This window comes from Hyperolius riggenbachi, chromosome 5, assembly GCF_040937935.1.
Source record: "Hyperolius riggenbachi isolate aHypRig1 chromosome 5, aHypRig1.pri, whole genome shotgun sequence".
Taxonomy (NCBI): domain Eukaryota; kingdom Metazoa; phylum Chordata; class Amphibia; order Anura; family Hyperoliidae; genus Hyperolius; species Hyperolius riggenbachi.
This window is the reverse complement of record NC_090650.1, coordinates 259,649,223-259,662,554: the sequence shown is the minus strand read 5'-3', so window position 1 is coordinate 259,662,554 and position 13,332 is coordinate 259,649,223. Positions and strand designations below refer to the sequence as shown.

At 43.7% G+C, this 13,332-nt stretch overlaps 1 protein-coding gene across 1 annotated transcript in view; it reads left to right on the top strand.

Annotated features, from left to right (window-relative positions):
* F13A1 (coagulation factor XIII A chain) overlaps positions 1-12,969 on the top strand; it is a 215,955-nt gene extending 202,986 nt beyond the window's left edge. Inside the window, exon 15 of the mRNA XM_068236848.1 lies at positions 7,738-12,969. Within this exon, the coding sequence (XP_068092949.1) occupies positions 7,738-7,888 (151 nt within the window). The 3' untranslated portion in view covers positions 7,889-12,969. The remainder of the gene's footprint in view (positions 1-7,737) is intronic.
* The last annotated feature ends 363 nt before the right edge of the window (positions 12,970-13,332 follow it).

Below are 13,332 nucleotides of genomic sequence, written 5' to 3'. Positions count from 1 at the left end.
TGCAGGCACATCTCCCACACGGTCCCCTCCCCAACCACTCACCCGTCAACCGCACCGTAGAAGCCGCAAAAAATAAAATTTAAAATCACAAACACTGGTCCACATGACAGCCCAGGGGCCCCAGGTCTCTCTCACTCACTGGGGCCCCCAAACAACCATGCGACACCCAGAGGGAAGTGCGGGCAAGCCCTGGACCTCTCACCTCCAGGGAACTCACCCCACCACCTCTAAACTGAATGCCAACTGCAACAAACACAATTGCTAACTTCCAGTCAGAGCAATATCCTGCCTCTATCTGGCCAGCAGACGCCTGTCAGCCAATCAGGTATAGTACTTGTAGACAGCACTCTTCACAAATCACTGTTGATGTGCCCTGGTCATGGAGACAGACAGCACTCCTGACTCACCACGAATTCCAAAGTGTAGAGACCGGCACCATCTATTTATAAATGCTCTTTTATTTAAGATGAAACACACTGACAAGAAGAGGTAGCGACGTTTCGGAGGGGACCCCCTCCTTTCTCAAGCCAGTGTCAGTGTCAAATGATACAAACATTTCATTGTCTTTATATATCACACATATCATGGAATCTATCCAATCACATTATAGCAACGCCTTTGGCGACCAATCCCCTGCACACAGTTCAGGCGGACCTGATGGGGGACTATGAACCTAATATGCTAATGTGTGCTTAGCCCAGCCTGCTAGTAGTGCGCAGGAGTCAAGGGGAAGCGGCCGCGTCAGCGTGCGTACACTCCCGCGACGCCGACCAATGGGCAGCGAGGAGATGTAACTCTCATCAAGGCTACGCCTCCAGCTGGAGGCGGACTTGATGGGAAACCTCGCTGGCTTGAGAGCGCGGCATATCGCCGCGCCCCCAGGTCCTGACGTCACCAGACACGGGGCGAGATGTAAACAAGCCGCCCACGTGTCCATGGATGAACACAAGCTGACGCTGGCCACTCCCCCTGCCTGCACGATACGAGGCAGCTCTCTCCAAACATGGCAAACCTGTGCATGTATACCTATTAAGAGTATCTAAACCAGATGTAACCACATATCTACATTGTAGGAGAATAGGCATTAAATCCATAACAACTACAAAACCAATTAAATGTAATATAGCAAAAACTACAAATAAGAAATAATAAATCAGTAATTAGCAATAAAATAAATTAAAAGATAAGAGTGAAATATTAGTATAAAATAATACATACTAGTAACAGGATTCAAATAGAAAAAAGAAGTGAAGTTAAACTAAGCGGAGGTAACCTAAACTAGGGGTTGCATGTCATATTCCCTATTCATACCTCGGGGTTCTATAGTATCTAGCTTTCTTATCCATACTGCCTCCCTATATAGTAATTTTTTCAACCTATTGCCCCCCCTCCTAGGTGGAGGAACCTGTTCCAATATCTGAAATTTTAATTGGCTAACAGTATGGCCAGCAGATACAAAATGTGAAGAGACTGATAATTCATTATTTTTGTTCCTAATAGTACTTTTGTGAGATGCTAGTCTAGCCTTCATTGGCTGTGTTGTCTGTCCAACGTACAGAAGTCCACATGGACATTTCAAGGCATAGACCACATACCGAGAGTTACAGTCAAAGTGGTCATATATTTTAAAGGATGTACCCAAATGAGGATGTCTCACTACTGGGCCTCTAATGATACTGTGGCAATTGGCACAATTCATACAAGGATAGGTTCCAAATGGGCGATTGGATATAGGGTTACGTGGTTGTGGAGAACCCAAATCTGCTCTAACTAATTTGTCCTTCAGTGTAGGTGCTCTTTTATATGACATTAAAGGGGGAGTCTGAAACTCCACCACATTAGGTAAACCATTCCTCAAAATATTCCAATTACGTCTAATAACATCTGCTATCCTATTACTATGTATATTGTATTGTGAAACAAAAGGAATCCTCTTATTGTGGCCCCTCCTACGGTTAGTGTTCTCTGATTGATCTACCTCAAGTCTAAGTCTCGCCTTGCCCAACAGGTGTTGAGGATACTGTCTATGTCTAAACTTATGCTCTACCTCATCTAGTCGCTGTTTTTTCAGTTCTGGATCACCCACTATACGATCTATGCGGAAAAACTGACTATTAGGAATGGATGAAAGTGTAGATGGAGGATGGAAGCTATTATAGCTTAATATAGAATTAACATCTGTGGGTTTTGTATATAAATCCGTGCTCAACCCCCCATTGGATTTTCTCACAATCGTATCTAAAAAACTCACCTCCTCCCTATGAAAATGGACAGTTAATTTAATAACAGGACATTTGGAATGTACTTGTTCTATAAATTCCATGAGGCTCGAATGTGGCCCCGCCCACACGCAAAAAACATCGTCAATATATCTATGCCAACAACGGGCGTACGTAGTAAACAATGTATTGGTATAAATAAATGATTCCTCATATAAATTCATAAAGATGTTTGCGTAGGACGGGGCCACATTCGAGCCCATCGCCGTACCCCTGATCTGTAAATAATACTCATCTCCAACTATAAAATAATTACAAGTCAAGACCAGTCTAAGTAGATCACAAAGGAATCTAATCTGTTCTCTATCATAATCCGAGGCACAACTTAATATATGCTCAACAGCCTCTACACCCCCATCGTGTGGGATGGAGGTGTAGAGGCTTTCCACATCGAGTGTCACCAACAATGCCCCTTCGGGCACAGGAGAAAGTCCATGAATTGCATCTAGGAACATTGATGTATCTCTAAGATAGGACTTTCCTGCTACCACAAATGGTCTTAACATAACATCCAGGTATTTGGCCAAAGGAGAAAAAATTGAGTCAATGCCCGCCACTATGGGACGCCCAGGCGGGCACTGCCTATCCTTATGTATCTTTGGACATATATAAAAAACTGGAATTATGGGATCTTTCTGTATCAAAAAATCAAAAAGTTTATCATCAATGATTTTGTTATGGCGGGCTTGCTGTAACAAATCCAATATTTTCTTCTGAAATTGTAAGGTTGGATCCTGGGGCAATTTTTGATATGTTGAGGTATCTGCCAACAGGCGATTCATTTCTTTCTTATAATATAAAGTATCCATAATCACCACCGCTCCTCCTTTGTCTGCCTGTTTGATAGTAATAGTTCTATTGTTCATAAGTTCCCCAATTGCAATCCGTTCCTCTGCTGTAAGGTTATGTTGAATACTAAATTCTCCATATGGATGTGGCCTGGATATTATAGAGTCAACCTGTTGTTTAACTGTTGACACAAAGTTCTCAATTATCTGACATGTGGGAGGAGAAAAGGTACTCTTCACTCTTAAAGAGGTATCGCTCAAGGATAAACAGTTATCTTCGGTCGGCCTCGGTGGGAACCAGCATTCCCTTGGTATACTAAAGTAGTATTTAAGCCGGATATTTCGAAAAAATCTGTGGAGATCAATATCAAGATCAACTGGCTGTGGCCAGTGGGTAGGGGCAAAAGAAAGTCCCTTCTCTAACAGCAACTGTTGGGCGGCGGACAGAGACATTGAGGAGATATTGACAATGATGGATTTGTTTATCTCACATTGGTCTTGGCAGGTCTGCCCTGTTTGGATTTTTGTCTCAAGCGATCTTTTATGTTTCCTCCCGCCCCTGCGCTTTCTTCTGCGCTTGACGGGAGTTCCGAAGATGATTGGGAGGATGGAAGTATATCTGTTAGGTCCCCCTGTTGTCCACGTTCGTAAGGTTTTGGACGAATCTCTCGTCGTCTCCTGGACTGAGGTTTCTGCCAGTTATATACATATCCAGTCTGGTAATCGGACGCATCTCTCTGGAACTTCTCTCTTTTTATCGTTTCAATACTTTTTCTATGGTTCTCCATCATAGTTTTAAGCTCCACTGCAAATTTTGCGTATTCATCAGGGCTGGAATTATCAAAAAATCTTTGTTTTAGATCATCAATCTGAGACCCAATTTTGGGGAGTTCCAGCATAATGCGATCAATTGTAAGTAACATGGCGTCAAAAGACGCTTTATTCCATATCATAGTCCATGTCTGACAAAAATCATTATCTGTGGGGAACATGAGGGGACTCACATTCGATCTAATCCCTCTGGGAATTCTACCCACTCTCCGGTATTCTGCCAAGGTAGTGGCATGTAGTTCCATTGAGACCTTCAATTTAGATAATCTCTCCAGTTGCTTCTTGATAGCCTTGTCGTCTGCAGTATTAAGGAATGCCACTTCCGTTGTTACTTGTGACATAATCCTGTCCGTATCCTCTGATGTAAAAGAGAAGACAAGCTTGCTGAGATCCGCTTTCTCCATGATAACACAGAGTGCAAGTCTTTGTGCTGGAACAACTTGTATAGTACTTGTAGACAGCACTCTTCACAAATCACTGTTGATGTGCCCTGGTCATGGAGACAGACAGCACTCCTGACTCACCACGAATTCCAAAGTGTAGAGACCGGCACCATCTATTTATAAATGCTCTTTTATTTAAGATGAAACACACTGACAAGAAGAGGTAGCGACGTTTCGGAGGGGACCCCCTCCTTTCTCAAGCCAGTGTCAGTGTCAAATGATACAAACATTTCATTGTCTTTATATATCACACATATCATGGAATCTATCCAATCACATTATAGCAACGCCTTTGGCGACCAATCCCCTGCACACAGTTCAGGCGGACCTGATGGGCATTCAGTTTAGAGGTGGTGGGGTGAGTTCCCTGGAGGTGAGAGGTCCAGGGCTTGCCCGCACTTCCCTCTGGGTGTCGCATGGTGGTTTGGGGGCCCCAGTGAGTGAGAGAGACCTGGGGCCCCTGGACTGTCATGTGGACCAGTGTTTGTGATTTTAAATTTTATTTTTTGCGGCTTCTATGGTGCGGTTTGACGGGTGAGTGGTTGGGGAGGGGACCGTGTGGGAGATGTGCCTGCACGGGGCGTCCCTGTTAAACGACGCAATTCACGATTGCGTCCAGCCGAGGCCTCCCACCTGAATGCTAATCTATGTAATTCCTGCTGGGTATGGTGCGGCAGGCAGGGGGTGTATGACAGTGCACCTGATTGGCTGACAGGCGTCTGCTGGCCAGATAGAGGAAGGATATTGCTCTGACTGGAAGTTAGCAATTGTGTTTGTTGCAGTTGGCATTCAGTTTAGAGGTGGTGGGGTGAGTTCCCTGGAGGTGAGAGGTCCAGGGCTTGCCCACACTTCCCTCTGGGTGTCGCATGTTGGTTTGGGGGCCCCAGTGAGTGAGAGAGACCTGGGGCCTCTGGGCTGTCATGTGGACCAGTGTTTGTGATTTTAAATTTTATTTTTTGCGGCTTCTACGGTGCGGTTGACAGGTGAGTGGTTGGGGAGGGGACCGTGTGGGAGATGTGCCTGCACGGGGCGTCCCTGTTAAACGACGCAATTCACGATTGCGTCCAGCCGAGGCCTCCCACCTGAATGCTAATCTATGTAATTCCTGCTGGGTATGGTGCGGCAGGCAGGGGGTGTATGACAGTGCACCTGATTGGCTGACAGGCGTCTGCTGGCCAGATAGAGGCAGGATATTGCTCTGACTGGAAGTTAGCAATTGTGTTTGTTGCAGTTGGCATTCAGTTTAGAGGTGGTGGGGTGAGTTCCCTGGAGGTGAGAGGTCCAGGGCTTGCCTGCACTTCCCTCTGGGTGTCGCATGGTGGTTTGGGGGCCCCAGTGAGTGAGATAGACCTGGGGCCCCTGGGCTGTCATGTGGACCAGTGTTTGTGATTTTAAATTTTATTTTTTGCGGCTTCTACGGTGCGGTTGACGGGTGAGTGGTTGGGGAGGGGACCGTGTGGGAGATGTGCCTGCACGGGGCGTCCCTGTTAAACGACGCAATTCACGATTGCGTCCAGCCGAGGCCTCCCACCTAAATGCTAATCTATGCAATTCCTGCTGGGTAGGGTGCGGCAGGCAGGGGGTGTATGACAGTGCACCTGATTGGCTGACAGGCGTCTGCTGGCCAGATAGAGGCAGGATATTGCTCTGACTGGAAGTTAGCAATTGTGTTTGTTGCAGTTGGCATTCAGTTTAGAGGTGGTGGGGTGAGTTCCCTGGAGGTGAGAGGTCCAGGGCTTGCCCGCACTTCCCTCTGGGTGTCGCATGGTTGTTTGGGGGCCCCAGTGAGTGAGAGAGACCTGGGGCCCCTGGGCTGTCATGTGGACAAGTGTTTGTGATTTTAAATTTTATTTTTTGCGGCTTCTACAGTGCGGTTGACGGGTGAGTGGTTGGGGAGGCGACCGTGTGGGAGATGTGCCTGCACGGGGCGTCCCTGTTAAACGACGCAATTCACGATTGCGTCCAGCCGAGGCCTCCCACCTGAATGCTAATCTATGTAATTCCTGCTGGGTATGGTGAGGCAGGCAGGGGGTGTATGACAGTGCACCTGATTGGCTGACAGGCGTCTGCTGGCCAGATAGAGGCAGGATATTGCTCTGACTGGAAGTTAGCAATTGTGTTTGTTGCAGTTGGCATTCAGTTTAGAGGTGGTGGGGTGAGTTCCCTGGAGGTGAGAGGTCCAGGGCTTGCCCGCACTTTCCTCTGGGTGTCGCATGGTTGTTTGGGGGCCCCAGTGAGTGAGAGAGACCTGGGGCCCCTGGGCTGTCATGTGGACCAGTGTTTGTGATTTTAAATTTTATTTTTTGCGGCTTCTACGGTGCGGTTGACGGGTGAGTGGTTGGGGAGGGGACCGTGTGGGAGATGTGCCTGCACGGGGCGTCCCTGTTAAATGACTCAATTCACGATTGCGTCCAGCCGAGGCCTCCCACCTGAATGCTAATCTATGTAATTCCTGCTGGGTAGGGTGCGGCAGGCAGGGGGTGTATGACAGTGCACCTGATTGGCTGACAGGCGTCTGCTGGCCAGATAGAGGCAGGATATTGCTCTGACTGGAAGTTAGCAATTGTGTTTGTTGCAGTTGGCATTCAGTTTAGAGGTGGTGGGGTGAGTTCCCTGGAGGTGAGAGGTCCAGGGCTTGCCCGCACTTCCCTCTGGGTGTCGCATGGTGGTTTGGGGGCCCCAGTGAGTGAGAGAGACCTGGGGCCCCTGGGCTGTCATGTGGACCAGTGTTTGAGACAATAATATTATGCTGCAAAAAGAACTGTGCAGCACAAATCCAAATGCATGTCCAATCTGTGGAGTCTCGAACACGTTTCGAGTGATTAGATATGTAAAAAAAATACATTTTTTTAAACAATGATCAATCCAATGAAACTTTGTTGAGTTCACATTTAAAGGTTCATGTTACTGTACTTCTCCCTGCTTATTTAATTAAAACACACACACAACTAAGCTATATAAATCTCGCTATTCTACTAAAAACAGACAAAACACACAGTTTTGCAGCTCATGGTAAAGGAACCATAAGTGCTTAGAAACAACATTTGTATGTCTCCTTTAGAGACTGTGAGGTTTTGTATGGGCTCTCTGACTGTATTTTGATATTGCTGTATTTGCTGGCTAACAAATGAAGGTTTATATAGCACAAGATGTACCATACACCTGTACCTTATTCATATTAACCTGGTTTTTACATTGTTTTATCTGTACAGAACCAAAGAATGTTAGTGCTGTATAAATCATTAATAATAATAATAAGTGAGAAAACAAGCATTTTTTGTAGTAATCTGGACACAAAGCAGACATAAATGTGGCCGTATAAATATGGAGATGTGACAAATAGAAAGTGATTTTCAGGTGTATCACCAACCTTTGTTTGTCCCTTCCTTTTTTCAGAGAAGTTCTGGGGAATAGCGTCTTGTCTTGGGAAGAGAAATGCACACCAAGAAGAGCTGGCACCAGGAAAATCATTGCAACTCTTGATTCTGATATCCTCAGGCATGTGTATGGAGAACTAGACTTAGAGATTTCAAGTGGAGATGATTAGTAATGCAGATTACATCTTATGGGTTGCCCTGTTACATCAAAATTATCTTTACATAGACTTTAAATATCAGCTGCATGATATTTCTAAATGCCAACACTTTACTCACTACCTTGAACATCTTATGTACAGTAGTGCTAAAAACATTCTGTACCTTTCTGTATGGGAAGGGGAACATTATGGCCCTTATTCAGTTCACTTTTTCCTCTAAATTTTCTTCTAGCTCTCATATGCGCTTTGGCTTAGCTCGGTAAAATCACTGTATATTCCGGCGATTCCCAATGAATGTGATCAGTGCTTTTATAAGCCCTGTACCATGATCGCTCCCGAACCGTGGCAAAATGCTGCTTGCAACACATTTCACGATTGGCGTTAATCGCAAAATACCCGTGATCGGTCGAGAGATTACTGCCATTAGGTTTCTATTAAGCTAGCGCTTTGGCGATTAGCGGGAATAACCGGCTAATCACCCTAATGAGAATGGGCCCTACAAATAGTTTTGGTACTTTTTCAATTGCAGAGTGCTGAACATTTATTTTAAATACTGTAGAATATGAAAATGTATCTCCTAGAAGAAATATTAGGAGAAAAATTGAACAGGAGCCTGTGTCTCAAATTAGTGATGCAGCAGCCCTTTAAATATCACAGTGCAATATAGGAAGGGTTGTAGCACAGATTGCTAAGCCTTCCTAAACCTAAACCTTTTCAAAGTCCAAATAATTAGGTAACTTTTCAATGTCCAAATAATCAGGTGACCACTACATAAAGAACCTTGTTTAAATCCAGGCTGAAGAGGACAACCCAGCATGATAATACTGTACGTGGAGAGTTTAGGAGGTAGAAGATAGTGCTATAATTTTCAAGAAAAAATGTGGAATCGTGCTTTAAACAGTTATGTTGTATATTGTGACAATGACAAGTCTAACAAATCGGTTTGATTTTTTGCCTCATATGATCTATTTTTTTCGATTGAATGAAGATGATCAGTGATGTGCTAATTCCGATTTCACAAAATTCTGCATAACTTTTGTAATTATGATTACGAATGTAAAAAGCGTAATCACTAAAAATTACACCAAATTTCACATAACTACCCTACTGATGATTTATATATTCTCTTCTATAGAAGAAGAAAGACAAACTTACAGTAACCCAAAAATGCTAGCGACTACCAGATTTAATAGGAAGAAATTAGTTTTACCTTACAGTATACAAAGGAGATATAAAACCCAGTGTAAAGATCTCAGGCAGGCCTCCAAACCTGAATGGAAGTGTTCTGTAAAAAGGGGCCCTATTACATTAGACTTCAGGCAATGATAAAGGTGCCCTTCCTGTAATTTGCTTTGCCAGCCAAAAAAATACTGCACTCTTTCTGGAGTTGTTCAGAGAACAGTTACATTTTATTCTTTCAAAATTGGTTTTAAAGAAAAAAACTGCAACACAGAAATTTTCATTAGAGATGATTCATGGAAGCGAATGACAAGGAAGTCACAGAGAGTTCAGAAATACCTGATAGCTCATTGTTTCATGGTAGGATTTATAAAGTCAAAGGAAGAGAGAGCAGACAAATATAGAGAACATTAAGCTCCTTGCTGCCATGTAGAAATCACAAATTATTCCACCACTTCCTTGCACTGTACTTGAGACATGAAATGACCATGTATGGCATTGACAATCTGAACACCCTATAGCATAATATGTTTCATTATATATATTTATTCAATAAATGTCTTCTCTTTTTTCTGTCTTAACATCATATTGCCTTCTCTTTATTGTTAACATTATAAGCTTACCTCCAGGGAAATATAAAAAACATTTCATTGATAAAAAATTCCATTAAAAACAATATTTATATTTGACATCTGGGTTAACCAATAATGATGGTCAAGTCTCAGAGAAGTTATGGAGAAGCATGTGATTGGTTTGATCAGCTGATAGATGTGCAAAGCTCTGATTTGTTGTGATTACATTCTGGTTTAGCACATGATCATGAATAGCAAATCAGAATAGCAAATCACCTGACCAAACTGATAGCATGCTTCTTTATGAGTTCTCCTAGACATGACCATCACTAGTAACCAATATACCTACCTTAATCTTTCAGTTAGTTTAGCTTCCCATGAACTGTACACCAGAACTCAGACAAGAAATAAGTGGTCCAGCCCTGTGAGACAGCTTTTCTGTATAACACAACATACCACCCAACCTTCTGAGATAAGAAAGAATGACATCTTTTGGCATACCAATATTTTGAAAAAGGACTGACTGCAACTCCAGTCACACAGTCCATTAACTCATTAGCAAAAGATGATTCAAAATAATAAATACAACTAGAAACTTCTAAATAATAAATACATCTAGAAATTAAGAATTATTTTCATTTAGCGTTACTGCTGACAACATAGCACACATTGTGCATTTAGTGCAACCCATGTTACTTCAGGTAATGCGTTACCCTAGCAATGGTTGCATTACGTAGGTAACGTGGTTTTAGTAAATTTGGCCTATTATGTTCATACAGTTTAGTACTCCAGATGTGAAGGAGCGTGAGTAAGCAAAGTGGATGTTTATATAGAAAGTAAATAAAAACAATAACAAAAAGCTCTCCCATAAAACAAAATAAATCACTAAATCACATAAACAATGCTGCTGGAGTCTACAAGTCTTTTTTTGTATTCATCCAATTAGTTAAAAAAAAACAGCACAATAGATGGTAAAAGCAACCACGTGCTTGACCACTCCGGTGTTCCACAATAGCACAGCATGTTTTTCAGAAATGTGTAGATCTTTCCTTTCTCATCAAAATGACTGGTACAGCAGATCACATGTCCCCAGTTCCTCATCAGGCACATGGGGGGGCAGGGGGGTTGGGGCTCTGGGTATCCATAAAAAGGTCCCTTTGGCTGCAAAAAGGAAGCCCCGCCCACCTCAAGCTGGAAACCCTTACCACCACCAGCAGAAAGCTCATCCCCATCTGGGACACTTTGGGGTAAAGAAGTTCCATACAGAAATCCTAGTGTAACCGTTACACGAGAGCTGTGTGGGAGGTAAGATGGTGTCTCTCTGACAGCAGTGACCTCTTCCTCACCCTTTCACCTCTCCCTCCACCTAGGACCCATACTGACCTCTCCCTCCCCAGCATTAGTACTGCAGTGATCCTGCCTCCCCCAGCACCAACACTGACATCTCCTCCCTCCAGCACCCATATTTACCTTTCCCTCCCCAATGGCACCCTTCCTGTCCCCAGCAGCATCCAAAGTGACCTCCCTCAGCACCTAAACTGACCTCTTCCTCCCCCAGCACCCTCAATGACTTCCCCTTCCTGCAACACCCACACTGAAATTTACTTCTCCCAACATCCACCCACACCACTTACCCCCATAGCTGGCACCCAGTACTCACACTCATATGACGCAAGTACCTGCACCAGGCTTGACATTGCCCCCAGTACTCACACCTGCACACAGCTTCCACATGGCACACACTGTCTGCACCAGGCACCCACTTAACCAGTTCCCGCACACAAAGTACCTGCATTTAAAACCCATAGCCAACACCCAGTACAAGCAAGGCACCAAGTATTCACACCCATGTCACACCCAGTACCTGCACCCACATGGCATCCAGTACATGCACCCAGATCTCACATGGCACTAAGCACCTCCAATCAACAACCACATTACCTCGATACCCACCCATAGCCAGAACCCACATGACACCTCATACCTGCACCCAGAACCCACATGGTACCCAGCATCTGCAGTCAGCACCCACATGACAACCAATACACCCCAAGCCAGAAACGAGGAGGAGAGACCGAGCGAGCCAACGATGACAAGTCCGACTGACTCCACACCATCGAATGCAGCCAGCACTTCTCTGACTGATTTATGTGTCAAGTGGAGGGGCTCAGGGGGATGGTTTGGGACAGTTGGAGAGCTAGTTGGGGTGAAAGTCACTATAGGGCAGGGGGATTGGGGGAAAGTCCCTCACCACTTGTATGTACTACTGTGCATTTTGGGGGGAGGGGGGGCTTTTTAAGTTTGGGCACCCCCTCTTAAAGAGAAACTCCGACCAAGAATTCAAGAATTGAACTTTATCCCAATCAGTAGCTGATACCCCCTTTTACAGGAGAAATCTATTCCTTTTCACAAACAGATCATCAGGGGGCGCTGTATGGCTGATATTGTGGTGAAACCCCTCCCACAAAGAAATTCTGAGTACATACACTTGGCCGTTTCCTGTCTGTGAACCCTGATGCGTTGTGGGAAATAGCTGTTTACAGCTGTTTCCAACTGCCAAAACAGCAGCAGCTACATCACTTGCCAGCAGTAAAAATGTCACCATGTGATAAATGTCAGAATATAAATCAGGGATTTAAAATATTTTACAAAGGACAAACACTGACTAAATCATTTATACATAATTATTGTAAAAATGAAGTACTTTTTTATTAGATTATTTTCACTGGAGTTCCTCTTTAAGGACCCTCTGCACAGCCCTGCTCCTCATTGCCAACATACATGTACCGCCTCACCCTCACACCCCTCCATGACGCTTAAAATTTAGCCACTCTCCGGTCTGTGATTCTTGCTGAACCCACACCTCCCTAGTTACCAAAAGTCTATGCTGTTGGTAGAAAGGGACCTGTGTTATTCAGAATGATAAACCTGGTGCAATGGATCAAATTGTTTTTGCAAAAATAATATCAAATACATTAATACAATGATACATGAAATGCATCAACAGTAGCCCTGCACTAAACCTTTGATTCCACTGGCATAAGTTGAGGTCGCTGTCTGGTTGCATTGTCAACCTGGGCTAAATCAGAAGAATGGCATGGCAGAGATCAAAATAATTTAATAGGTAAAATATCTCAAATATGTATTTTCTAAAGTCTCTTATATACAGATATTTAGCATTCATATACAGTGTTAAGCCATTGACTCTTAAATATTAAACTACGGTATACATTTACTTTTTAATACATTTAATAAAGTATATTAGTAGATATCTAGTGGTCGTATTTTTGTTTACAAATGACCACGCTATGAAAATGTTAATAAAGGATTTTTCTTTTAGTGTGAACTTTTCTTATGAGTTGTTATCAAATGAAACATGATTAAAATATAAACAGACCAGTTGAAATATTAAATACTGTTGAATAAAATTGTGTTTACACACTTATGTAGCTCTGACAATTTCCCTCCAGCACCTTATAGAGAATATTTAAGAATCCATGTCACTTCCTGTCCAACAAGGGGGTTTTTGGTGCGTATCTACACTTTACAACTGCCACCCATAGGGACTTGATTCTATCCATTAGCATTAGGACCTGGAGGGGAACAATGCCCTCACCCATTGCTCTTGTTATTTTCTGGCATGCTGGATCGGTATTGGTGACACCTGCACACGCCTTTGATTCTTGGCTTAGAGAAGTAACTGGG